Source organism: Miscanthus floridulus, chromosome 6, assembly GCF_019320115.1.
Source record: "Miscanthus floridulus cultivar M001 chromosome 6, ASM1932011v1, whole genome shotgun sequence".
Lineage (NCBI taxonomy): Eukaryota > Viridiplantae > Streptophyta > Magnoliopsida > Poales > Poaceae > Miscanthus > Miscanthus floridulus.
Genome location: NC_089585.1, coordinates 118,713,225 through 118,739,518, shown reverse-complemented (window position 1 = coordinate 118,739,518; position 26,294 = coordinate 118,713,225). Strand labels below are relative to the sequence as shown.

The 26,294-nt window shown below is 45.9% G+C and overlaps 4 protein-coding genes across 8 annotated transcripts; 1 reads left to right on the top strand and 3 right to left on the bottom strand.

Moving 5' to 3' along the window:
* Positions 1–1,527: 1,527 nt before the first annotated feature.
* On the bottom strand, positions 1,528–3,863 carry LOC136459298 (pentatricopeptide repeat-containing protein At2g02980, chloroplastic-like). Its single transcript, XM_066459171.1, has 2 exons — positions 2,836–3,863; positions 1,528–2,508 (listed from the first exon to the last, which is right to left on the bottom strand). Exons 1-2 carry the CDS (start codon positions 3,799–3,801, stop codon positions 1,681–1,683), a joined length of 1,794 nt encoding a protein of 597 aa, XP_066315268.1. The 5' UTR covers positions 3,802–3,863; the 3' UTR covers positions 1,528–1,680.
* Positions 3,864–4,332: 469 nt separating this feature from the next.
* Positions 4,333–9,848, top strand: LOC136456730 (type I inositol polyphosphate 5-phosphatase 10-like). Of its 5 annotated transcripts, XR_010759515.1 has the most exons (13): positions 4,333–4,915; positions 5,324–5,425; positions 5,507–5,582; positions 6,194–6,253; positions 6,355–6,424; positions 6,501–6,605; positions 7,036–7,672; positions 7,747–7,940; positions 8,029–8,137; positions 8,516–8,664; positions 9,047–9,249; positions 9,348–9,499; positions 9,577–9,848. XR_010759515.1 is itself a non-coding variant. In XM_066456676.1 (12 exons), the coding sequence occupies exons 2-12, from the start codon at positions 5,396–5,398 to the stop codon at positions 9,356–9,358; spliced, it is 1,641 nt and encodes a 546-aa protein (XP_066312773.1). In that variant the 5' UTR covers positions 4,333–4,915; positions 5,324–5,395; the 3' UTR covers positions 9,359–9,848. The 5 variants fall into 5 exon arrangements, 4 of the variants coding, with proteins under 4 accessions (XP_066312773.1, XP_066312771.1, XP_066312772.1 ...); XM_066456676.1 differs by having other exon boundaries at positions 6,358–6,424; positions 9,348–9,848; XM_066456674.1 differs by having other exon boundaries at positions 9,348–9,848.
* Positions 9,849–11,953: 2,105 nt separating this feature from the next.
* LOC136459297 (non-specific lipid transfer protein GPI-anchored 2-like) lies at positions 11,954–13,730 on the bottom strand. The gene is made up of 3 exons (XM_066459170.1): positions 13,189–13,730; positions 12,789–12,878; positions 11,954–12,303 (listed from the first exon to the last, which is right to left on the bottom strand). The coding sequence occupies exons 1-3, from the start codon at positions 13,553–13,555 to the stop codon at positions 12,182–12,184; spliced, it is 579 nt and encodes a 192-aa protein (XP_066315267.1). The 5' UTR covers positions 13,556–13,730; the 3' UTR covers positions 11,954–12,181.
* A 2,305-nt stretch (positions 13,731–16,035) lies between these two features.
* Positions 16,036–21,942, bottom strand: LOC136456729 (uncharacterized). The gene is made up of 6 exons (XM_066456673.1): positions 21,267–21,942; positions 20,491–20,671; positions 19,985–20,090; positions 17,578–17,668; positions 17,417–17,479; positions 16,036–16,992 (listed from the first exon to the last, which is right to left on the bottom strand). Exons 1-6 carry the CDS (start codon positions 21,837–21,839, stop codon positions 16,351–16,353), a joined length of 1,656 nt encoding a protein of 551 aa, XP_066312770.1. The 5' UTR covers positions 21,840–21,942; the 3' UTR covers positions 16,036–16,350.
* Between the last annotated feature and the right edge of the window lie 4,352 nt (positions 21,943–26,294).

Sequence of the window (26,294 nt, the reverse complement as noted above, 5' to 3'; positions counted from 1 at the left end):
CAGTTTCCGCTCGAGATAGTCGACGATGAGCTCCTGGTCCGTCGGGACGAACCGGACGCCGGGGGCGCTCAGGTAATCCTCATTGTAAGCAGCCGCGACGCCGGGGACGCCCGGGTAATCCTCATTGTAATAAGCAGCCGCGACGCCGGGGACGCCCGGGTAATCCTCATTGTAATAAGCAGCCGCGACGCCGGGGACGCCCGGGTAATCCTCATTGTAATAAGCAGCCGCGACACCGGGGACGCCCGGGTAATCGTCATTGTAATAAGCAGCCGCGACGCCGGGCGTCCACGACGTAGATTCAGACATCTATGGTTGTCGGTTTTCTCAAGACGGATGGTGCCTTGCTTTGGTCCGGATTTGACGTACTGTACATTATACTCCTATATATGTGTCCGAGTTCGAGTACACCACGAGGCGCCCGTGCCCGAGGACAGCACGCCGACGTACATTAATCCAACTCCACAACATCTCATAAATTAAGTCGTTTCATCATTAGAAAATACTCATTCGTTCCGAAATTTATGTCTTTTTAGTTTTGTCTTCAAACTCCTCTAACCACTCACTTTCGAGACATTTCATGGTGGATTTAATTTGATGAAATCATCTTGAAGTTATAGTTATCTGTACACTTTTATGTAAACTTGATCAAAGTTAGAGAAAATTAATTAGCTAAAACAACTTATATTTTAGAGCGGAGGATGGAGTATTCAAAATTCTAGCAAAGAATAGGAAATCCTGAAAATTGTAGTTATGAACTGAACTGAGTATGTCTATGTAATAATCCTTTTTTTTCTGGGGCCATATGTCTCTTTTGTAATAATCCTATGAAGCTCAATATATGTTGGATTACTACATAGGGAATTTCTAAAGTGAAGGACTCTGCAAACATGCTCGAACGTTGCAATGGTAGGTATACATTTTGCACGATCACCGAATGAGTTACAACTCTTATATATATATATAACAATCACATTATCTATTTCAATACATATTGGAACCAGATTAAACAGAGACAAACATAAAAATTACTTGGCTCTTTAGTATTAAGTACATGGATTAAAGAGTGCAAGGTTTCTTCGTTTTTTTGTCACTCATAACCGTCTTATGGGGTCCGAAGGACCCAATTGTTTCCGGTATCCGTACGAGTCAGAGTAGCAGTATCCGTACGAGTCAGAGTAGCATTATTCGTACGAGTTCGCCCTGTTGCTTAGCTTATAAGCCGTACTTTTTTAGTCAACGAATAATATTTTTCTCTCATAACAAATCAGCCAACGGTACTTTCAGCCATGACTTATCAACCAAACGAACAGGGCATAGAGTAGTATGTCCAAGCACGATGGAATCCGATTTCAAAACGAATTGGAATCAGAGCATTTTCATGGTCCAGCACTCTCATGGTGCGGAATCCGGTCCCAAAATGAATTCTGATAAATCTTTAAAGCTCCCGTAACCATAGAGTTAGAGCAGCACTCATCCAGGTAACCATAGAGTTAGAGCAGCACTCATCCAGGTACGATACAGAGTTTGATTTGTAGACGAATTGAAACGTACAACGCAATCAGTGAATAAATCTCCGAGCCGTAAACCATCTAGGTAACCATGGAACATCCTGAACGTTCCATTGCAACGGACATATATGTTTGCTAGTATATTAACAAGGAAAAGAAAAGAAAAGAATCACCAAAAGTCCTTACAAGAGCAACTTCCTCCCATAAATTTGTGGAAACGAACGCGATCCCTAACGATGATTTCTCGGTTGAATGACTTGCTTATTATTTTTGCCACTTCATGACAATCAGGGCAAAATCTCAAGTTCTTTACCACCCGAATGACATGAGGGGCTATTGTCTTTAGCAATCCATATGCGATGGCTAGTCTCTCACTATGTTCACAAAGTGCAACTTCCTTTTCCTCTTCACCAACGTCATGCAGAACGGCTGCAGTCCAAGGTTTGTGGCCAGCTCGTCGCACCCGGTCTGCTATTTCTCTCAGGACCAGTCTTATCTCCTTGATTTCAGGGTGTGAATCATCGCTCACCACAAACTCATGCAAGTAGCCGTTTATTTCAATTGAACTGCATCCAGCAACAGCAGTAACATTGCTGTCTTTCATCTTCTTCCTCAAATAGCTCACTCTGTTCCACTGGGAGTTCGATGCGTACAAGTTGGAGAGCAGAACGTAGTTCTCTGGATTGTGAGGATCCAACTCAAGGAGCCTCTTTGATGCTGATTCCGCTATGTCAATCCTGTTCAAGCTTTTACAGGCCACAAGAAGAGTCCTCCAGATTATTGAATTTGGTGAGACAGGCATACCAATAACGAAGGAGTAAGCATCATCCAGAAGGCCAGATCGACACAAGAGGTCAACCATGCAGCCATAATTCTCCATTGAAGGTTTAATTCCCAAATTTTGCATAATAGACCAATACCGTCGCCCATCGTCCACTAACCCACTATGAGCACAGGCTGACAGCACGCCGATAAAGGTGACATTGTTAGGCCTCACCTAGAATATTGAAATACACACAAGAGCTTAGGTGAGATATGAGAATTGTAATGGCCACTTTGTGGTTTGTGAAGGCAATATATGAAATCCTAATAATGATTGGAAACTAGGTTGAGTATGTGAACTATCAGTGCTTTCTCTGGAGAAGTAAGTTGAGCATGTAAGCTACAAAATAGAACATACTTCAGTAAAAACTAGATTCTATTGCTGGCCAATTGTATTGAACTACATATACAAGTTAACGCGTATGATTTCATTATCACTGAACCAATAAAATCAGCAAGTGCCTAACCAATCCCTAGATACATATCAATGCAGCATTCTTACCTTGAGCTCTAGCATTCTTGAGAAAAGTCCCAATGCATCCTCTACAAGCCCATGAATTGCAAATCCAACTATCATTGCGCTCCATGCCTTCATATCCTTCTTTACCATCGCATCAAAAACTCCTCTCGCCCGCTCTATCAACCCACACTTAGCATACATATCGATCAAAGCGGTGCTCAGCTCCAGATCGACAGTGATACCTTTCCTATCGATATAAGCATGCACCCACTTCCCCAAATCAAGTGCCCCCGCCTTGGCGCAAGCAGATATCACACCGACCATGGTGACCTCATCCGGCTCCACCCCCACCACCTGCATCTCCCGGAACAGCCCCAACGCTTCATTCACCATCCCCACCCTCGAGTACCCACTGATCATCGCGCTCCAAGCGACCAGACTCTTGTCCCCGACCATGCCATCAAACACCGTCCTCGCAAGCGCAACATGCTCGCACTTGGCGTAGAGGTTGAGCAGTCCGGTCTGCACGTAGGCGCTTGCCTCTAGCCCCTGGCGGAGCGCCTGCGCGTGCAGCTGCCGCCCCTCGCCAGGAGCTGGCACGGCCGCGCACGCCTTGAGCGCGAACGCGAGCGTGAAGGTGTTGGGATGCGGGGACCCCGCCCGCAGCATGCGGCGGTAGACGGCCAGGGCGGGGGCGGGGCCCGAGGAGGGGAGCGCGCGGATGAGGGAGTTGTAGCAGAAGGCCGTCGGGTCGGGGATTTGGTCGAACAGGCTGCGGGCGTAGAAGGACGCCGCGGCCGCTGGGGGAGCAGGCGCCGAGGCGCAGGCGGCGAGGAGCTTGGAGAGCGCGAAGGCGGCGGTGAGGCGTGGGAGGCGGATCCGAGTGAGGTGCGCGTGCGCGCTGCGGAGCGCGAGGAGGCCCCGGCATCGGCGGAGCAGTGAGACGATGTGGGCCTCGAGGGCCTCGCGCGGGAGTGCGGCGGCTTCCTTCGGTTTGAGCAGGTGCATGCGAGGCGTACTTCCTGCGGGACTCGGCCGCTCGGGACGTAGCAGCGGCGCAGGGCGTAGAAGGCTAGGGTTGGTTCGTGTGCAGGGGTGCACGCGTCCGTGTATTCGTTGTGTACACAACATATTGGCGCCCAACACTCCACTGCACTGCGTATCAGCATCAGAGAGGAATTGAGCGTGATTGGTTTGCTTTTAAAATTTGTCGTGTCATGATTTTAGTTAGTATTTGGTTTGCTATCAAAATTTGTTAAACTCTCACATTTAACTTGTCAAATCTATGACAATATTTTTTTCTCACTCTTGATTTATCAAATATTTGGCACGACAAATTTTGAATGTCAGCCAAACAGGCTCAGAGTTTTTTTTTTTTTTTTGAAGCATCAGAGAGGGACAGAGCAGGGGAACGAACGAACGAATCCCCGCTTGGCGTTTCGCAACTGGAGTGTGCCGGGGCAAGTACGCAAGCACATGATGCCCCACCATACAAAGGCCGCGCCGTGCCGCAGAACCCACGTCCGAATCCAGCGAGAATTCTCGTCGCTGACAGCGTCGTCTGTGCGCTTCTACTCTTCCCCCACTTTCTCCCCACCACGGGCTTCCCCCCTCCTTCCCTACCGGATTCACCTCGTCCCCTCCCCGTATGGCGCAGCACGTGCGCCCCTCTAACTCGCCCGCCGCCCCGGTCAACTCGACCAGCCGGCGCCCCGGAGGTGGGCGACGCATGCAGATGCGGATCGAATGCCGCCAGCCATTCTAGCGGGAGGCGTTCCTTAAACTATTCTCCTCCGTGCGACAGCTGCGCCCTCCCGCGGTTTAAAGAATCCACGGAAGGAGGGCCCCGATGGCCATGCATTCCCCGGCCTCCCCCGACCCCTTGCCGGATTCCAGGGGCCGCGGCCCGGCGTCTGCTCGTGGAGTTGGTTTTCTTGGCCGGTAGGACTGGCGGCGGCGGTGGTGGTCACTGGTCACACGCCGTGCAGGCAGGACCGCAGGAGCGGTGATTGGTGAGCGCTCTTGGTTGTGGCGGCTTCTTGGCGGCGGGTTTTGGGATCCTGGCTCCTGGGGGAGGAAGCACTTGGAGGTCGAACTGTCGAAAAGGATCTTGCTGGCTTAGGTGGGTATGCTTGATGTGGCATTGTGCATTTCTTATGTGTGGGTTTTTTCGAGGGGAGGATTGGTGATTGAGAGGTTGCATATTGGTGCGGTTTTCATGACAGTCGTTGGAAGGTTTCCGGTTGCAACGGCTGCCGTGTTTTTGTTTTGCGTGATTCTCCTCTGTCGTAGGTGCAGCGAGGTGATTTGTTTTGAATCGCATGTTCTCTCTTTTTTTAATCAGACGCAGACGGTTTTCGTGAATGTGATTTGCTACAATTTGGTTCACATTTGCATTTTATAACCCTTTTGTTTTTTATAAAAAATATTCCTTTTTTAGAATTAAAGGAAAATTCATCCGCAAGTTTTTCTTACTTAGCCTCTGCTTTAATCTTATGTACTCTTAACTAAGTACATAAACTGGCCGCAGAATATTAATTACATCGCACGGTGTTCAAACTTAAATATCACAAAGGAAACCTTCTACTGGGTTCAGTGAATAATGGCGTCCACTGGCAAGGGAAAAACAAAGGTGATATTGCTGTGATTGCATTACTACAATTGCATTATGCAGAAACGATACTCAACTTAATTCTGTTTACTTGTATTCCAGGGTTGTGGCCCAAAACTTTTCACAACAAAGGAGAAGACAGCTGCTAAGAGCACAAACAATCCAAGCTGCCATGCTGGTTGGTTCACATCCTTATTTTCCAAAGTTCTATCTAGCAGACTAGCACGGGGAACAATGCCACCTGAATTTTACTTAAAAAAAAACAAAAAACAAAACTTTACCTGTCTTATGAATAGACTTTCTGGTAACTGTCACCTGCCATTCCAAACGTAGAAGGACTGATGGATGTTGTCTTAATTGACCTTAACACACCCAATTTGGATCCCTGAAGAGGAGCTGAAATTGTGGTGCTGAGAGGCAATTGGCTGTTTGGATACTTTACAATTGAACCCAAGAATCTGTCCCCAGTTCCACAACATTATTCTATCACAATAAAATTGCATCACCGCAATTGCCCTGAAATCATGTAATATTTGTTCATTTATTAGTTGCAACCATCCACTTGAAGACATACTTGCGAACAACCGAACAACTACACTCCCTACTGTCATTAGTTCTTGCCAAGTTGCCATGAACCTGTTGCAAAATTGTTTTTGATTTTTCTCCGAGAATTTAAATCAAACACCTTCTGCTGTTAAGTGCTAACAGTTCTCTAAAAAGAATCTCTAGTTCTTCCTAATACCATGCAACTGGCTACTAACTTTTCTGGGTGCTCATGTATAACACCAGCTAAGCTCGCGCCAAGTTCTTCTAAGGCATCATCATCATCCCCCTTGAGAACGCTTTCAGGTACTCTGGTCTGAAAAGTACTGTGCGTTTCATGATTTCCCAAATTATATTTTCGGTGGTTTTGATTGGCTTCTTATGCTGTTTTAAACTAAATGGACCAGAAGTTAAGAGCATGCGCCTCAGCCATTTCCTTGCCCAATCTTCTAATAACACTACAACTGAACCCATCAGGTATAATGTCTATGTTTCATATCCTACCATCCTTGAGCCTGTTTTATGCTAACTAGGTCAAGCTGTCACTGTGCAGAATATTTGTTTCCACCTGGAATGTTGGAGGAAAAACACCTACTGCTGCACTGAACATGGATGATTTTCTGCCCCCTGATGACAATTCGGATATTTATGTTTTGGGGTAGGTCTAAAGGGCGTACCCAGCGTAGAGAGCTCCCGCTCTGTGCGGGGTCTGGGGAAGGGTGTCAGTGGCAAGCCTTACCCTCGCCTGTGCAATGCGAGGAGACCCTTGTTGATTTTTTTAGTACCTGCAAAAATTGCTTCCCATGTCATTAGCTGTATCGCCGATGTTTTCTGTTTACATGTTTACTTACTTGATTCTAGATTTTTCTCACATATTAGTACTAATACACAACTGAAAATGGTAAATTGGTGAAGTTTTACTTGATTCCTCCATGGTAGTGTGGTACCATACAACGTTGTTGCATTGACATATTTGGTATTTATTTGAAGCACAATGAAGTATATCTACTTTCAAAAATATTTTAATGGAACTTTTAAGTTTGATACAAGCCAATGTAATTGCTTTTGTTTGTTTAACATTTGAACAGTTTTCAGGAAATTGTTCCTCTCAATGCTGGTAATGTGCTTGTGATAGAAGACAATGAACCAGCTGCCAGATGGCTTGTTCTTATAAACCAATCACTAAATCGACCAGCTGACATTGATGCCAACGTCTTTCAGCATGAACCATCTCCCTCTGTTGATTCTTCTTCCTCTCGAGCTTCATCAAGCCTTGACACCTCATTCTCTGACCTATCAAAAACAGCAAGTGGCACCACTATCTTTCAGAAATCCTTGCTAAAAGCCATTAGCAAATCTTTCATGCCAGTCCATAGAAAACAACTTAAGGCCTGCAATTGCCCGGTAGAAATGACCAAAACGTCCTACAGGGATGCTTGCTTTGGATGTAAAAAAGCATATGCAGATGAGACTGATTCCTCTGGAGAGGATGAAGAAGAGAAAGGGAAAGATAAAGAGAAATCAAGGGACTCTGATGGCTTTGTGGTCGATGGAATTACTTCTGGTCCTGCCATTAGGGATCCACTAAAATATAATCTCATAGCGTGCAAACAAATGGTTGGCATTTTTGTTACTGTGTGGGTGAAGAAAGAACTAGTACAACATATTGGGCATCTAAGGAAGTCTTGCATAGGGCGCGGGATTCTGGGCTGTCTTGGAAACAAGGTCAGGACAGAATCATATCAGATTTATCCTGGATGTAATTATTCTATCTATTCCTGAATGCACTTCTACTGCAGGGATGTATATCAATAAGCATGACACTGCACCAGACAAGCTTTTGTTTTGTCTGCAGCCATTTGGCTTCAGGTCAAAAAGAAGGAGACGAATTCAGGAGGAACTCGGATGTTCTAGAGATACTGAGGCTCACAATGTTTTCGAGGATTTGTAGAAGAGCTGGAAGAAAAATCCCGGAGAAAATACTTGATCATGAGTAAGAATGCTGTGCCATGTGTTAACATTGTGAATATATGTTCCTTTTCAACATAATTTCCTACTAATTTATGCACTGTTGGTTTCAGTAAGGTGATATGGCTTGGTGATCTGAACTACCGTATTGCACTGAGCTATGCAGATACCAAGAAGCTTTTAATGGAAAATGACTGGGATGCTCTTTTTGAAAAGGATCAGGTAACTTTTCTGTCTCATCAGGAACGTGCCTGTGCTTGAGGGTGGGGTGGGGGGATCTGTAGGACTGCTTTGGGTCTACATCTGCTTCTTTAGTGAATGCCAGAGTTCGAGGATTATCTTTCTTTTAGGAAAAAAAACTCATCGGAGGATTGGAGCCAGTTCTAAATATGCCTCATTTAAAGAATTAAGTTAATAATTATTCATTGAAAGAAGATAGGAAGATTAAATAATTTGTTTGTTGAAGATGCTACCGCTTTATGCTGACAAGCACTACAAAGGATACCTGAAAAGTTCCAGTAAATCTTTTGATAGCTGATCCCTCCCCAATAAATTGTTATGTCATTACATCACCTTATGTTGTGTATTATTTTGCTTCAGCTTAAAATTGAACGGGATGCTGGGCGAGTATTTAAGGGTTGGGATGAGGGGAAGATATATTTTGCTCCAACATACAAGTACTCCTTTAACTCAGATGCTTATGCTGGTGAGACTGCAACATCAAAGAAAAAGAGAAGAACTCCTGCGTGGTATGCACCACTTTTAAATCTAGTTTCTGTTACACAAAATTACCTAATACTACCTTCATTTCTTTTTACTCCCAAGTCTCCCAAGTGTCAAAGGAAACATGGTATTCCACAGAAGAAATGAGACATTCTTATTAATACTTCTATTTCAATAATACAATGAAAACCACCACATTCTGCAGTTTTATATCGTATAAGCTAACTTGTTTAGGATAAAGTTGCTATGCTCCATTGATATCTGTTCCTACACTTTTTTCAGCTTACGATGTAGTTTCGCTGTGTTTTCTTTCCAGTGTTGTGCTGTGAAAATACTGTACTTCTGAACCATCGTTTACTTAACTTATTTATTGCATCTCATCCCTCTGAAGTAGTTGAACTTTGTCAGGTGTGATAGAATATTGTGGCGTGGGGATGGAATTGTGCAGTTATCCTACTACCGTGGGGAGTCTAGATTTTCGGATCACCGTCCTGTTTGCGGAACCTTCGTTGTTGAGGTTGAGGTACTAAACAAGATGACGAAGAGGCGCTCATCAAATGCTGACTTGAGAATTGACGCTGAAGAGCTCTTACCCACGGGCAAGGGTAAAGGTAATGTTATACCTACTGCTTGCATTATTATTATTCTCAAATTTTTTTGGTACTAAATATTAACAAGAATATTCTATGATATTCATTCCATTTGGCAGGCATCGCATGAAATGTGAGCTCTCTGAGAACATGATAAGAATGTATATAGCTTACACCAGTATATACCAAAAAAAAAAAGGAGAAGCACCACGAAGGACGCCTATGTGGAAGAGGGGTAAACCACGACCAATGTCCTCCCTCATCCTAGCAGGTTTCATGTGCTTTTGATGACTTTGGGAAATTGTTTTCTTTTGAGGAACCACAATATCTAACACGTAGTGTTTGCAGAGTTCCGTCAGGGGCCCTTTTGTAGGTCTGTTGTAATTTCTTCAGCTTAGCTGGAGGCTGCAACTGAGACAGCATTATTTTTTCTTTGAGGAAAGCAGGAAATTTATTTTCCTTTATTTTATTACTAGAGCAGGATAAGCAAAGGCCGATGTTTCTTTGTTTTTTTCCCCGGTTATGCTGTTTGTGTGTTGTGTCATAGGATACACAAACTAATCGATTACTAACTCTGTATTGGGTCACTTTGTCTTCATTGGTTTAACTGTGTCGATGTCGATTGGACTTTCAGTTTTAGGACAACCTTGGAACCAGTTCATTTTAGGAGCTGGTCGCCTTTTTTCCCCAGAAAGAAAGAGATCGATGATAATATATATGCTTTAGTCGACTCTCTCTCTCTCTCTCTCTCTCTCTCTCTCTCTCTCTCTCTTCTTTTTTTTTTGAAAATTCGATTTGAATCACCTGTTTGTCACCAACTCGGGTGTGCCGGAGCCTAAAGAACCTGAAGCTACTGAAGAACTGGAAGCATCTGACATAACGGAGGCAGCAGCACGGGAGAAGCAGCTGGCGGGAAGAAGGATCAGGCGCGCCAATACTCGCGTCATCGGGCCGGACTAGCTGTAGGCCCAATTAGGCGTCGTATTGCTCCAGCCCATGTAACGGAAAGGGAGGCCCAGTCTGCTGGCTCCTATGTAACGCTTGCGTGCGAGAGAAGACGACGAGAACTTGAACCTGGCTCGAACCGAACCCAGCCGCTGGGCGTCGGCGGCGAGCTTCGGCGATCGAGGGAGTCTCGATGTACGGTAACACTACATGGCTACATCCGTGTGCCTCCAGCTTGAACCGTGGATTCAGCGACAGTTTATTTCTTCTTCATAATACTCCGTTTCGTACTGTGTCACATAACGTGCTCGACCGTGTGGCGGCAGGCACATGTAAAATCTGCGGAGGAACGGACGGCTGTCGAGCTGTGGCAGAGGCGGACGTGGTCCGTAGCCGTGCCGTGCGGCTTCTGGGAACCGTGGGAGAACGTCGGCAGCTGCGGATGCCCGGCGTGCTCCCTCCGTAATGCCGGGCAGAGCTAGCAGGCACGTACGCCACGCTATGCCGCAGAACCGGGCCCGGCGCACTTCCACGCCCCGTCTCGCCGTGCCAGTGCCTCTACCGAGCCAGTGAGTTGCTGTAGGAATTCGTCTCCACGCATGCCCCAGCCAACGGGCTGGACAGCAACGAACGGGAGTTGTATACCCAAACCCAACCAAAGTACTGCAAGAGCAACATTTTTGGATCTTTCTGTCCGTCAGCCTGTTCGTTTGGCCGTGGCTTATCGTAAACGATCGTAAATTTCTAGCCGAAACAGTATTTTTCTCTCATACAAACCAGCCAGCAGTACCTCTTCACGAACCAACAACGATACGAACCAGCTCGTGACCCCTGCACCTGGAAGCAGTCCCTCCCTACACGCGACGAGGAGAAGCTACCATTGCAGCCGGACTCGCATGGCCCGATGGATGGGCAAGCAAATGCCAGACGTACAGTAGAGTTTTTTTTTTAGCCGAAGAACGATATTTTTCTTTCACACCAAATCAGCTAATAGCAGTCATTGCTTAGCAGTCAAACAAGCCCAAACGAACAGGGAACTCTCCTCATTGGCACGGCTTGCTGAATCTTGACTGAAATTGGCTAAAAAATATTATTCTAACTGAATTGTTGTAAGAAAAAAACAATGTTGCTGCTAAAAAAACGCCGAGCGGGGCCATCGATGTTCCAACGGCCAGCGCTCAAGATGAACGGACGACCACCGTCCACCGGGGGCTGGAGTGTCGACGCTGCCTACAACGGCCTGCCGACCGCCAGATCCAACGCTTCTCCGGTTCAGTTCCTCCCCGGCCGGCTTCCCCCGGCCCACACGACTCTCGACAGCTCATCGCCAAGTTTCGCTCTCGAATTATTCCGTCACCCGTGCCAATTCATCGCCGCCACTGTTCGCTAGTAGTATTGCCACTGCACAGCATTTGCTGCCTTGTCGTGTCCGTGTGTGGATCGTGACTCGTGACCTGTGACCCGAGGCAGATCGAGAGAGACCAACAGTGCCGGCGACATTGATCGAACTGCGTATAGTACTCTCTCCTCCCTTCATAAAGAATATAATTCTCGTTTTTTAAAAGTTGAACGGTTTAAACTTTAACTAAATTTATATAAAAATATACTAACATTTATGATATAAAATAAATATCATTAGATTAGTTATAAAATATATTTTCATAATAAATTTATTTAAAAATATAAATGTTAATACTATTTATTATAAACTTAGTTAAAGTTGAGTCAATTTAACTAGGACGCATCTTATAATTGTATTCTTTTGTGGACGGGGTAGAAAGATACCAAGACGATGATGCTATGTACACAGAGTCACGAGCTCTAGTAAATTACAGTACACGCCCCCAAGGAACTATTATTACAAAGAAACAAATCCGGAAGAATCTCGTGCCTGGAATAGTTGTTTGTGCGTACTAAGTATCATAATGCACAAAACAAATATGTGTTGTAAGAAGAATGAGGAAGAAATCACAAGTCTAATAAGACGACTGGCAAACTCTGACATGGTCTAGAACATAATCCCGGCGGCGGCCGTGGCGAGGGGTAGCGCGGCGAGGGTGATGAGGCCGCCGGCGGTGACGCGTCCCGGGGCGTGGCTTGAGGATTTGGCTGACCCGGCCGGCGTGTTGGCTGAAGAACACAACAGCGATTGGAGGCGAAGTTATCAGAGCAAGTAGGCAATCTAAGATTCTTTTTTGATAAAGTCAATATAATATTATAAGAATGTGTGAGCGTGACAAACTGACAACTGCTGAGGGAACCTCTACAGAGCATTGGTTAACATCAGGAGCACAGAAATTAATTAAGAGCTGTCACTGATGGATATTTAGTGCTAATATTCTCTATTCTCTTCTATGCAATGGATTTTCAGGCAGCGAGCAAGCAAGAGAGAAAGAGCTAAAAAATGATCTGTTTTTCATAATTTTTCTAGCACATATTGCTGGTCTCGATACCTATTTCAGTGTCAGCGCTTTCAATGCTTTAATCCTAGAGAACTGGTTTAACAGAGGTGTGCAAAGTGATACATCTCCAACAAAGATAGGAGTATGAGCTAGCAAAGGACTGAGAAAATCAAATCAAAGCAAGTAATAAATAATAGTAAAGTTACCACTTACCAGGCACTTCTGGGCCGCCAGAAGATGGAGAGAGGCCTGACACGGGCGCGGCAGTAGGCACCAATCCCGCGGGGATAGGGACTCCGAAAGCTGCAGATATAAAATACTTCACTCAAACTTAAAAGTAACCAAACCACACAGTCTTAGTTTAAGTGAGGTATCTGAACAAGTCATTAGCTAGACTAGAGCAACTTCCATTTCGTAACTTTATCTTCGTACTACAAATACAAAGCATGACAGCATGAGCAAAGAGGTGGGTTTTCTCGCCGTACTACTCCTATTAGTATCTGCCATTTTTTCATATTTTTGCAGGAACAGTAAGCAAATTTAGCTACGAATGGATTTGACTGGTTAGCTGTGCGCAACATGGCAGTACGTAACGTAGTGCGCGCGTACGTACCTGCGCATGCGGCGACGGGCGGCGCGGTGAGGCGGCAGATCCCCGGGAGCGCGAGCGCGCGCTTGTAGTCGATGCTGACGCCGTAGGACTCGGCGCCGCCGCCCAGCAGCTGGCAGAGGCAGACGGGGTGGGACTCGAGCAGCCCGGCCAGCTCCGGGCAGCAGGGCTTGTCCGGGTGTCGCGTCGTGCTCCCGGCCGTCACGTACGGCAGGCAGTCCGACATGTTGAGCACCGCGTTGAAGCACTCCTCGCTGATCCCGGGCGCCGGGCCAGGGGCGGCGGCCGGCCCCTGCGCCGACGCCATCACGAACGCCAGCGCCACGGCCAGCGCTGCAACAAGCACCGTAGGCCGCCCCAGCATTGCCATGCTATGCTCCTACTGCTAATGCTAATGCGGTGGTGGTTTCTGGCGCGCTTTGCTGAGAACTGACCTGACTCCTATATACTACGACTGCCTGTGTGAGTGTGACTCTAACTGACGGCAGCGTGCGTACCGGCCGGGGTGAAGCGTGTACCGAACTACCGATGGAGCAGGGCCGGGCCTGGTCGAGCTGCAGTTTGTGGCGAGGTAGTTGCAGCGTGTCTTTAGCGAGCTAACCAAAGCAACTGGTGTCGCTACTCACTACGACTGCCACTCCCCTCCAAACCAAGAGTGTTCCTGGCCGGGGCGATTTTCTACACATGAGAAACGTTGCCAGGTTACGTGCAGTAGTTCATAGGAGCCGGTGAGAATCACAGCAAAACTGCCCGCGCGGCCGGGTCCCCCGCGATCCGCGATCGCGATCGGTCCAGGCCCATCCATCTCCCATCTGCCACTGCAGTGCAACTGTGGAAGCCGCCGCTTGCTGGTCCTGCGCGCGAATGAATGCGGATATGAATGCGGCTGCCCCTGTAGGCCGGGGAGTTGCGGCAGCCGGCAGCAGCGCGCTGGGAAACCGGACCGAGACGGAACCGGAGCCGGAGCGGGCGCCGGTGCCATGTGCGTGCGGGCAGCGCTCGCACCCGACTTGAATGCCGCATCAATGCGGCGGCCCCAGTGCGTAGACCACTAGACCAGAGTCCACAGCACACTCCAGGCATGGCTGCTTGCTCGCACACAGCACAGCGATGGCCGATGAGCCTCGGCCTTGTTCGTTTCCTCGGCCCAGTTGGTTGGACGAATTCTCGAGGAATCCGAAAGAATCTGGATGAATTTGGAGAAATTTGTGAGAGAAAAATACGGTTTCGGATTAAAAAAAACGGATCTAAGTCAGGTTTAACGCGAACGGGCCCTCGTCTCAAATGTTTGACATACATATGGAGTATTAAACGTAGACTAATTACAAAACTAAATACACAGATTGAGACTAATTTACGAGATGAATTTTTAAGCCTAATCAGTCCATGATTTGACAATGTTGTGCTACAGTAAATATATGCTAATGACGGATTAATTAGGCTTAATAAATTCGTCTCGCGGGTTACTGAAGAATTGTGTACTTTATTATTACTATCCGAACACTCTCATATAACACCTGATATGGCATCCTAAACTTTAGCTCCTGCATTTACTACCAGGTTGTGCGTCGCCTTTAGTGTGCTCCGAAAATCAGTTGAGGCCATGAGAGGGATCGGGCGAGAAATCTCGGCTCCTCTTCCGGCATTCAAGCGTTGTCCTCGAGAGGGTGAAGACGGAGTAAGGTTGTTTCCAATAGGTAGGCGATTTAAATTCAAAATAGATCTTCAACACAATACCTACACCCTTCAATATGAAAGACCCATTTTAGATGTTAGGAGAGGTATAATCGAAATCTAAGTATCATCTTTTCTGGAGACTCATTTATAGAAAGGATTTTCTTTTGGGTCTTGTTGTTAGATAAGACAAAAAAAAATAGATATTAAACCTTTTGCCTGTAGTGCTATTTAACTGTAAAATTGATCTTGTATTTTAAGTAAGGGTGGTCGGAGACCGTCAGCACTCGGCGTGGCATGTCTTACACCACGCCACAGTGCCAATAGCGTCCGGCGTTGAGCGAACAATATGGCTCTGAGCCTCTTCTCTGATCATGCTTGTGTATGTGTGTGCCACGTTGCATTTCGGAGCAGCAAAGCAAGGATCGATGCTAGTACCTTTTTGAATCCGTTTAGAGCCTTTTATTTGGAACACAGGAATTTTACATGACCCACTCATAAATTTAATTGAAATCAGTTCAATTTCACATGAAAAACACATAAACAGGCATTTTCCCCGCGTACCAAAGAGGCCCTTAGATTTGTATGTCAGGGCTTAGCATAAGATGAATTGTGTTTCAAACCTATTGTTGAGTTGTCTCCGGTGAACAAGCTTATGTAGTTTTCCCTTTTTGCTACAGATTTTACTGAGTTTGAACACGGCATTTGCTTTGGAGCTTCTACATGGATGGTTGTTGAGCAGTTCTAGTGAGTGTCCTTCTGGTCCTGAAGATGTAGTCCTCTAAGGGTCTGTTTGGAATGCAGGATTTTTTCTCTATTCCTGCGTTTTTCCTGTGAAATTGAACTGATTCCTGTGAAATTCCTGTGTGATTCCTGTGAAATTCCTGCGTTTCGAACAGGCTTAAGTTGTAACTCCTCTTTGCGCAAAATGAGTTCACATCTGCGAGACTGCGTCCTGCGAGGAACGACGGCCAGAGCATTAGAGCATGCTGCTGTGTTTTGTACATTAAGGAACGGACAAAGAACACGTCCACGCATCGAGAAATGTATAGTATGGTGATTGCATCATGAAACCAACTCGTTCATCATGCATATACAATTATTAGCTTGTGAAGAATAAGATGACGATCAACTCATTTCACTCCACAAACCAAATAAAAAAGTAAGGAATGCGAAGAAGATGGACCACTTGATTCCTCAAACCGAACACACCCGTAACATATATATATTCCCGGGAGGTAACATAACAATTCAACTACAACAAAGTTTCTTTAAACACCAGACCTCTCCTGGAATATGCGAAGAGCTATAGTATGTGTTGTGCAAAGTAAACTTTACAGGAGGTAACATAACAATTCAACTACAACAAAGTTTTTTTAAACACCAGACCTCTCCTGGAATATGCGAAGAGCTATAGAATGTGTTGTGCAAAGTAAACAGAAGGAGAAGCGCTTTGTCTTTTAAGTTTGGATACCCGGTTCAGTCAAATTTTCAGACAGCGGTATCATCTTCAGGCTCATTAAATTGCTCTTCGTACGCATCCTCCTCGGCCCCGACACCACCGTCGTCTTCATCTTCATCGTTGTGGTTGGCACTATCAGTATCTTCTTCATCAATCGAGCACAACTCTTTCCACTCACCATTTTCGTTTACACCAAGGATGCTGCCGTTGGCCATCTCGGCATTCTCCAAGTCGTCTGTACCAATATTACTTCCTATTTCAATCTGATTCACCTTAACACTAGGAAACTGTAGAGGCTTATTAGGCCAGTCCTTAAAGAAATTGTTCAAGGTCATGAATTTGAACACCTGGAGAAGTCTACGTCTATCCCTCTTGATATCAGAACTAAGAAGCTTCTGCAGGAGGGTTGGTTCTCTGCTCTTGGCCATTGCATCATCAGCGCGAGGAGTACGGTTCCATACCTTAGATCTTTTAGACTGAAAACCTCCACGCTCATACCTTGGTCTTTTGTTATTATTGAAACGATTTCCAAAATGGGAATCCCTGCATTGAGTTTTCCTACTATTTTTATTTTCGATGCATTGATCCCCAGTGTCTGATAGATAGCCAGGTGGTAGCTCAGGTAGGTCAAAACCCAGTTCTTGCTGCTTTGCTAGGACTTCCTTGAGCTCCTGCACCAAATAAAACAGTAGCATCTAAGAGCCAGACCAACATACATTTCCTTATTGAAATAATATCATCAACATTTATGTGCCCACTACTTGAATGCTGTGGACAGCACTTATACTCCCTCCAGTCACAAATAAGTAACATTTTGGACATCGAGACAGTCTTCAAAACACAACTTTGACTAGTACCTTCTGCTACAAAATGTTTTACAAACATTTCAAGACAAATCTACCCAAATCATTTTCGAATATCCAAACTCAACACATAAGAAATAGTATGCAAACACTTGGAACCCCAAAACATCACTTATTTGTGACTGGAGAGGGAGTAATTAGAAATCATTTAAAGCCAAACCAATTCCATTTTCCTTTAAAAATGAGAAGGTACATCATGATCATAAATTAATAATAACAAATATAGGATAACCTGACGTCGTAGCTGGGCATCTTTGTCCTTGTTTTCATCATCTGACTTTATCTCAGACAACTTCTGCATTTTTCAGTATATAAGCAGCTGGTCAGTAAATGTTCCTTTCATGCAGACATGAAGTTGGTCAGGCCTAGTGAAAGGATGGTGCAAACATGGACCTTATTTACGTTGACACTTGTAGGGTAGTTCTTCTTTCGTGCCTCTACCCATCGTTTAACTTCATTTGCGTCATAAATTATTGGAGGGGGCCTGCAAGTACATGTTTTCCATAAGAAATAGGAATCTGTAACCCAATGATTAATTTGTGTTTGTACAGCAATAAAGAACGGGAGGCTAGGCAGATAAACTTCAAAGACACAAATAAAAATGCACCAATAGAAAGTGAATGCAGAAAAAAATAATATGAAGTTGAGGCTCTCTTGTTCAATGTGCTGTCCTAGCATATCAACCTGTTTCTAGACATTAATAAGGCATTAAAAAGTTGAGGCTCTCTTGTTCAATGTGCTGTCCTAGCATATCAACCTGTTTCTAGACATTAATAAGGCATTAAAAAATTCACCAGAGAAGCATGTGCTTCAACTATTCTAAAAAATATAAAGGCATATGAACTTCTGAGGGTTTGATGGCAACATAAGCATACTAACTGAGCAGTGGACGCTGTATCCAAGTTACCTAAGTACTACCTCCGGTCAAAACTACCTGACACATTTGACTTTGAATGGTCTTCCATGCATATCCTTGACCACTAATTTCTTCTAGAATAATATTCTTAAAATCCTCAAAATTTAAGAGGTTTTGCAAGTATTCTGAATACAAATATACACATATAAATTACATGTGTCCAAGCTGTTCAACCATATTTTTCGATCGAACAAGATGTCTGATGAGTGGAGGAGAAGTATATTGGTACCGATCTACAAGAATAAAGGGGATATTCAAAGTTGTACAAATTACCGGGGAATTAAGTTGATGAGCCATACTATGCAGCTATGGGAGAGAGTTATCGAGCATCGCTTGAGAGCAATAACGCGGGTCTCTATGAACCAATTTGGTTTCATGCCCGGAAGGTCAACCATGGAAGCCATTTTCTTAATAAGACAAGTTATGGAGCGGTATAGGGAGAAGAAGAAGGACCTACACATGGTTTTTATTGACTTGGAGAAGGCTTATGATAAAATACCAAGGAATGTTATGTGGTGGGCTTTAGACAAACATAAAGTCCCAACGAAGTACGTTGGGCTCATTAAGGACATGTACAGCAATGTTGTGACTAGAGTTCGAACAAGTGATGGAGACACGGATGACTTCCCGATTAGGATAGGACTACATCAAGGGTCAACTTTGAGCCCTTATTTGTTTGCTTTAGTGATGGATGAGGTCACAAGGGACATACAAGGGGACATCCCTTGGTGTATGCTTTTCGCGGACGATGTAGTGCTAGTCGATGAAAGCCGGACAGGAGTGAATCAGAAACTGGAGTTATGGCGGGAGACTTTGGAGTCCAAAGGTTTTAGACTTAGTAGAACTAAAACTGAGTATATGAGATGTGACTTCGGCACTACTACTCGGGAGGAGGAAGATGTTAGTTTGGAAGGTCAAATAGTGCCTAGAAAGGATACCTTTCGATATTTAGGATCAATGCTACAGAGGGACGGGGATATTGATAAAGATGTTAGCCATAGAATCAAAGCTGGGTGGATGAAGTGGCGGCAAACGTCTGGTGTCCTATGTGACAAAAGGGTACCACAGAAGCTAAAAGGCAAGTTTTATAGGACGGCGATTAGACATGCTATGTTGTATGGTGCAGAATGTTGGCCTACGAAAAGACGACATATTCAACAGCTAAGTGTCGCGGAAATGCGTATGTTGCGTTGGATTTGCGGTCATACAAGAAGGGATCGAGTTCGGAACGATGATATACGTGAGAGATTAGGGGTAGCGCCAATTGAAGAAAAGCTTGTCCAACACCGGTTGAGATGGTTTGGACATGTGCAACGGAGACCTCCAGATGCACAGGTGCGTAGTGGAATCCTAAGTCAGGATAGTAACGTGAAGAGAGGCAGAGGAAGACCGAAGTTGACTTGGGTAGAGGCAATAAAAGGAGACTTAAAAGGATGGAATATACCCAAAGACTTAGCCTTAGATAGGAGTGCTTGGAAGACAGCTATTCACGTGCCTGAACCTTGATTGCTTCTGTTGGGTTTCAACTCTAGCCTACCCCAACTTGTTTGGGACTTAAAGGCTTTGTTGTTGTTGTTGTTGTTGTTGTTGAAATTACATGTGTCCAAACTAAATAATGTAATAGTTATTGATGTTTGTAGTTTTCAAGTTAGACCAAATCTTGTCCGCAACAACAAGCTTTTGTGACTGGAGGGAGTACTTAACACGAAAATTTGGTAAAATGCATAATAAAAAGATCTGAGGTCATTTTAACTCCAAACAGACTAGAAGAGATGTCGACATCGCTAACACTTAATCTGGTTCTTCTCAATGAGACACGTGTAGCCGGCTTATTAGTAATAGCAATGATATTAACAGTAAAATACACCATTTGGTAAGTCATACTTTCGGCGTCCTCCAGATGCTGGAGCTGGAATATCACTGCAATGTCCTGATGCTGAACTTTTGTGGCCCATGAAGTTTGATTTTATTTCTCCCAAGTTGTTGCTTCCTGATAAAGTATGAAATAATCATGTCAGTTAGTTGGAGAGATATTATTCAATAAGATAGATGATGAAACAACAGTGGCAGATTTTGGAGAGGTACAAGTAAAATGGAGCTTAGAAAGATATTTTCCCACAAAAAGATTCAAGGTTAAGTGGATGTGAAGGCTAGTTTTACATATTGTTCGAAAAAGAATGCATTGCAGACTTGCAATGATGAAAGACGCTCCAGCTTGATGATTAACATTTAGCATAGCTTCAGTCCAAAACATACGATCCCAGCTCCTTGAATACGGAGAGAAGGTAGTCATTGTTTAATTTTGCAATCTTAGAGTGTATGAATGTTCAAAAGCAAGAGGTGAAAAGAATTAATATGTATGGTTAACAGCATGCCATAGATCACACTACCTCTTCCATGACTTTGATTAGGGTGTCTTCCTCTGCCCCTCCCTCTAAATGCACCAAATTGCCTGCCACCTCTACCATCTCTTCCAGTGCTAAATCCTGATTTCTGATCTGTTATTTTGTTCCCACTTTCAGAGGCAAAATTAGATATGCTGCCAGCTGCTTTATTCTCAAAGTGATACACCTGTTGTATTCAACAAATCAGAAATTAAATGAGTCAATGCGTTCTTTAATTAATGGGAAAAAATGTCACTGAAACGCAATAATCTAAACAGAATAGGTTACAGCTGATGATGTTAAACTTATCTACACAATCATTAACAGATGGCAATAACATAAGATGATACAATACAAACACTTAAAAGAAATAAGGAACCAATCTAAGAAAAGTTATAGAGCATAAGAGGAATAGAACTAGACCACCAAAAGGTTCAAACCACCAATGTGGAAATGAACAAAGGGCATCAAGAATAAAGTTAGCCTTGCTCATAGGGCCATATGGTGGAAACGTCGATGGGAGATCAGGTGACTCAGCAATGTTAGGTTAAACATTTATTGTTTGATTGCAATACAGCGTGGTTTATCTCTACTGACAATCATGCTTGGAATCCAGCACACTGATTGGAATCTTAAGCATATGGAGTGGCCATCTTAATATCATCTCCTACGAATATCCATGAAAAGGTCTGCAGAAGAGAAAGCTATGCCAATGCAAATGCCTAGTGTTAGTTCATACCCATAGATCAATTTCAACAAATAACGGCACATGATTCAATCACCTCGCCGTTGCCGCCAGCACTGCTATTCTGGTCCTTCCTCCCAACGTCGATAATCGGCCCCGGCGTGCCACCGCTGCCAAAGCTGTTGTGGTCCTTCCTCCCAACGTTAAGAATCGGCCTCGACGATCCCCCGCTTCCAGCGCTGTTGTTGTTGTTGGGACCGTTCCCCGCATGGCTCATCATGGGACTGGGTGGCCGCGGGCCACAAAACCCAGGACCGCCAGGCCGAAAGGCCCCGCCGCCATTGAAACCGGCAGGCGGGGGGCCGCCCGCGAAGGGCGCAAACTGCCCTCCGGTAAAGAACGGCGCCTGCTGCTGCTGCTGGAGCGCGGCGGCGGCGAGGAAACCGAGATTCTGGAGCTGCTGGGCCTGGCCGAGGAGCTGCAGCGCCAGAAAAGGGTTGGCCGCCGCCGCTGCAGCCATGGGGTTGGCGGCGGCGGCGAGGTTGGGGACAGGCGGCGGGAAGGCGGGGTGCATGTGGGTACCGGGAAGGTGAGGCGGGCCCGGGTCGCCGCCGGGCCGTGCGCGGTGGTGTTGGTTGAGGTTGGGGCGGGGAGTGTGGAAGGGGCGCATAGCCGCGCCGGCGTTTTTGGTCGGCGAAGAGGGCCGCCGTCCAGTGACGGTGGGGGAGAGATTTTGTGTAGGGTTTTAGGCCTCGCGGGCACGTTTGATACCTTTCCTGCCTCTCTTCCTTTCGCGGAAAAGAAGTGCCCACCCCGGCCGACCCTAAAAAAGATGAGAGTTTTAGCTTTGTGCCATTAAAAAAAAAGATAGCCCTTAGCTACGTGCCACTAAAAAGTTCGACGCAGGTACCACTTAAGACTATCTGAAACAACATCACCTAAAATACAAGACCCATTTCATATTTGGGTAGCGCTACATGCAAATGGTTCAATACCCATTTTTTGTCTTCTCCAGCAACAGGACCTAAAAGAGAACCCTTTCTACAAATGAGTCTCTAGGAGAGATGATACTCATATTTGGGTTGTGCCTCTGCTGTAACCCAAAATGGGTCTTGCATATAGATATTCTGTTGGAGACTCAGTACCATCCATGATCCATTTTGGGTTTGGGTCTCCGTATGGGTCATCCATTGGAGACAGTCTTATATAAGTTTTTTTTCTCCCAATCCGATGCTCCACCTTCCGTCTGACAGCCTTAACATGTGGGCCCAACCGATGATAATGTCTAAAATACCCTTCCCTCACAACCCTGTCCTCTCACTTTCTCTCTCTAGTGGGGCCAACCTGTAAGGGACTTGGACACCTTCGTCCTCAAGAACGCAACGGGGGAGGGGGGAGCTCATCCGTGTGCCGTCGCAGTTGCCAGGGCGGAGCTCATCGCACGCCGTCGTGGTGGCCGCGGGGCGGAGCTCGCCGCACGCCAGTCGCGGTGTCCGAGGCGGAGCTCGCTCGTGCGCGCCGCCATGCCCCTGCCCCTGGCGCCAAGTGTGGGAGAGAAGAGGAAGCTGTTCGACAACGACAGCAAGCTGCTCGTGACCCTGGCCGAGCCCACACTCGTCGCCGCCGCCACCATTGTTGACCTCGGGTTGAGCTCGTTGATCTCCGCGCACACAGCCTGATTCGCCTCCCCGTTTTCTTTGTCGGCACCATAAGAGCCTGTCGCGTTCGCCCATCCACCTCTCGGCGTCCATCTATGGTCGCATCGACGTCTCCCTGGTGTCCGGAGATGGAGCTCACGGTTGGGCGAGAGCCGCACCGCGCCCTACGGGACGACCACATGCCGCCTCAGGGCTGGCCGCGAGCCGCACCTAGGGCCGGTCGCGCCACGCCCTCAAGGACGGCCACGCCGCGCTGCCACGGCCTGCTGGCCACCGCCCTTGGAGCTCACCGCGTTTGTCATGGCAGTCCCGCATAGACAGACGGTAGGCGCTCGCCAGCCTGAAGAGGATGAGAGCAGGTCGGCGATCTGGTCGGTGAGAGGATAGATGGCTCCCGCCTAGTCGGCGAATTTGCCCCTTAGTGCATCTTGATAGGTGGCGGCGACGCTGGTGAGCCCAAAGGGTAGGGCCATAACCCCTGGAGTTTCCTAATCAGCCTCCAATAGATCTGAATCGGAGGATGGTCGGCACTGAACCAGAGTGGTCAAAGGCGATTATGTGATGGAGAGGCAATCAGCGAGCTTCTGGCCAACCTAATCGATGGATGCGATCAGATCATCATTGTTGATCTGCCTCCTCAGGTAGCGGAGAAGCAGACGGTGAATTATTGGTGAAGACAACCTCTGAGGCGGTTCTGAGATCGGATCTACAGTCGCAGGTGTTGGGGTGATTAGCACAGAATTGATCTGCACTGGCTCGATGAGCTCTCTATCTCCATCAGCGTTGATGACCTAGAAGATCGATCCGACCGTGAAGATCTGGCTGGGCTGTGGGAGTGACGAAGAGCCTACAGAACGTACCATCTTGTTCGACATGAAAATAGCACGCACACCCATACCTGGCGCGCCAACTGTCGATAGAATATCATTGGCAGTCCTCCAAGGGGTATCCCATGAAGGTAGATTGATCGACAAATATGCGTGTAATCGAGAACAAGAAGGTAACAAAGACATAAGAGTTAGACAGGTTTGGGCCATCAGCGTGACGTAATACCCTACTCCTGTGGTCTGTTAGATTGTATTGGCTATGATGTGATGTTGTGTATGTTTGGAGGGGGTCCCTGCCCGCCTTATATAGTCTGGGGGTAGGATTACAAGTCAGATAGATCTAGGAGATAACCAGAAAGCAATAACATATTATAGGAATCATAGGATCAAACATATCCTAACAGATCTCGTAGTATCTTTAGGATATCTTCCCGGTGTCTTGCGGGGGCACCGAGCAGCGCTGTGCTCCGCAAGGCTTCGTCTTGTGGCTAGACCACCCCTAGGGGCATAGCCCATGTAGTCTGCCATGGGTATCTAGGGTCGTACCCCCACATGCTTCAAGCCATCTAGGTGGTAGCAACCACCAAGAGAAATAAGAAATCCGTAGCCACAATGATCCCCAAGTACCACTAGATGCAATCACTCAAACAAATGCACTTAGAATCACTTCCAAACTCACTATGATGATGAATCAATAATGGAGATGAGTGAGAGGTGTTTGCCTAGGCTTATAAGGATGTCAAGTATGTCAAAATACCAAAAGAGTGAGCCCCAAGCCGGCCAAACCCTTTAAATATGCGCCCTCAAAGAATAGAGTTGTTGGCTCTGCGCAGACCTAACCGGACGCTACGACCGGACGTTGCCCTACGTCTGATCAGGGTGAGTTCGGTCGTCTGATAGACGCCACGCGTCCCCTGTTTGAACCAGCGCCGTTCATCTCCAACGGTAAAAAATGATTCACTCACACAATTAAAGATTGACCAGACACGCCACTCATGCCACCTGACGCACCACCGAGACGAGTCTGGTCATTTCCAGAGACGCTCTAGAGCGGAAAAATGAGACCAGATGCGCTCGATCAAAGGTGACCTAACTTGCTGTAGCGTTCGGTCCTCACAACCTCATGCGCCAAGCCAACGTCAGCACTGACCTAATGCGCCCCCTGCATGCCTAGTCACGCTGCGCCACCTATGTCCGATCGCACGCCATGCGCTACGCCTCCACTGCTGTGCGTGACCGGACACGACCCCACATCAGGTCTAGGGTCCAATCGTGTCCCCTACGCTCTCGGCCAATGCAGCGCCTCCTTGCTATAAATGACCTGACGAGCCAGGGGTGAGTCTAGTCACCCTGTGGCTAGAGTCTAGTCAAGCACCTTCACCTCCTTTTCTTTTTCTAAGTCCACAACCACTTTGTCCTTGCTTCTAACTTGCTAACCACAAAGTCTCAAACTTGTGTGTACGTGTGTTAGTATTTTTCAAAGCATTTTACAAGGGTGAAAGTTAGCACACTAGGTTCCTAAATGCATATGCAAGAGTCATGTCACATAGTGGCACTCAATAACTACTTAGCCAAAGATTTCCCCTCTTTATAGTACGGCTATCGATCCTAAATCACTCACACCCTCTATAGTGTCTTGAGTGCAAACCAAAAATAGCTCCTATCAATATACCTTTTGAAAGTGCATCTAGCCCTTTAGTGGGTTTTGGATGATTCAATGACAACGTGATTAAAGGTCTAACCCGTTTGCTAGGTGTGAACAGGTAATAGGTTATCTCACAGGTACTTAATGAAAGCCAAAATGATGTGTTGTTGTATAAACAATTTAGTTCAAGCATAAGACAACAATGCAAATATAATTTATACAAAGGCTTATTTGCTGTGGGATTTCCATATACTATGTGAAAGCAAGCTCGTAAGAATTAATTAATGAGACATGAAGGATTGTATATGGAATGGTCTCATATTTGAAGCTTGCTAAATTGAAATGAAAAAGACAACAATACAAATGAATTGATGATTCAACACAAGATGTGACTTGATGGCTTGAGATGGTGAAGATAGCAAGGAAAGGCTTCGAGGTACTAAGCAAGGGTGAAGGGCAAGCGATGGCTTGGTGGCCGAAGAACCTAGCTAGGGTGAAGAAGGAAGTACTTGCATTTAGTTGAGGTACTAATCAAGCTATGATGGTCATGTTAATGTGGAGGATCAAATCACTATTGGAGTATTTGATGGAAGTTACTTGATACATTTGGGATTATTCAAATTTAATGAATGGAATCAAGTCACGTGCTCAAAATGGCTATGCTCAAGTGAAAAGATCAATATCAACATGTTGGCACCCTTACTTGATGAAGATTGAAAGAGACGGCATTAATTCAAAAGAAGTCAACTCAAGCGGTATAAATTTGTTTTTTCTTTTATCTTGAGTTTAATAGGTATGACGTACTATTAAGAGGGATGCATCATGTTGATAGATAATATTTCATAAGTGCTCAAGCCAACCCATGTGAGTTTTGAGTGTTTAAAAGACAAAAGAGCTAATTTGTTTTTTTGTTGATCTAGCAATACCGGACGTGTCTAGTATTTGCCCAGCAATGGTAAAATTGTTGTTCTCGGGTTAGTTCGTCAGGAGTTCTG

What these genes read in the sequence shown, in the direction of transcription:
- LOC136459298 (XM_066459171.1), bottom strand. Translation starts at nt 3,801, where the DNA reads ATGCACCTGCTCAAACCGAAGGAAGCCGCCGCACTCCCGCGCGAGGCC. An exon ending in CAAGAATGCTAGAGCTCAAG is followed by an intron (nt 2,509 to 2,835) that starts GTAAGAATGCTG and finishes TCAATATTCTAG; the next exon opens with GTGAGGCCTAACAATGTCAC.
- LOC136456730 (XM_066456674.1), top strand. Translation starts at nt 5,396, where the DNA reads ATGGCGTCCACTGGCAAGGGAAAAACAAAG. An exon ending in CCCCTTGAGAACGCTTTCAG is followed by an intron (nt 6,254 to 6,354) that starts GTACTCTGGTCT and finishes TAAATGGACCAG; the next exon opens with AAGTTAAGAGCATGCGCCTC. An exon ending in TCGGATATTTATGTTTTGGG is followed by an intron (nt 6,606 to 7,035) that starts GTAGGTCTAAAG and finishes ACATTTGAACAG; the next exon opens with TTTTCAGGAAATTGTTCCTC.
- LOC136459297 (XM_066459170.1), bottom strand. Translation starts at nt 13,555, where the DNA reads ATGGCAATGCTGGGGCGGCCTACGGTGCTTGTTGCAGCGCTGGCCGTG. An exon ending in GCCCGTCGCCGCATGCGCAG is followed by an intron (nt 12,879 to 13,188) that starts GTACGTACGCGC and finishes TTATATCTGCAG; the next exon opens with CTTTCGGAGTCCCTATCCCC. An exon ending in TGGCGGCCCAGAAGTGCCTG is followed by an intron (nt 12,304 to 12,788) that starts GTAAGTGGTAAC and finishes TGTGTTCTTCAG; the next exon opens with CCAACACGCCGGCCGGGTCA.
- LOC136456729 (XM_066456673.1), bottom strand. Translation starts at nt 21,839, where the DNA reads ATGCGCCCCTTCCACACTCCCCGCCCCAACCTCAACCAACACCACCGC. An exon ending in TAATCAAAGTCATGGAAGAG is followed by an intron (nt 20,091 to 20,490) that starts GTAGTGTGATCT and finishes ATACTTTATCAG; the next exon opens with GAAGCAACAACTTGGGAGAA. An exon ending in CAAGTGTCAACGTAAATAAG is followed by an intron (nt 17,480 to 17,577) that starts GTCCATGTTTGC and finishes TGAAAAATGCAG; the next exon opens with AAGTTGTCTGAGATAAAGTC.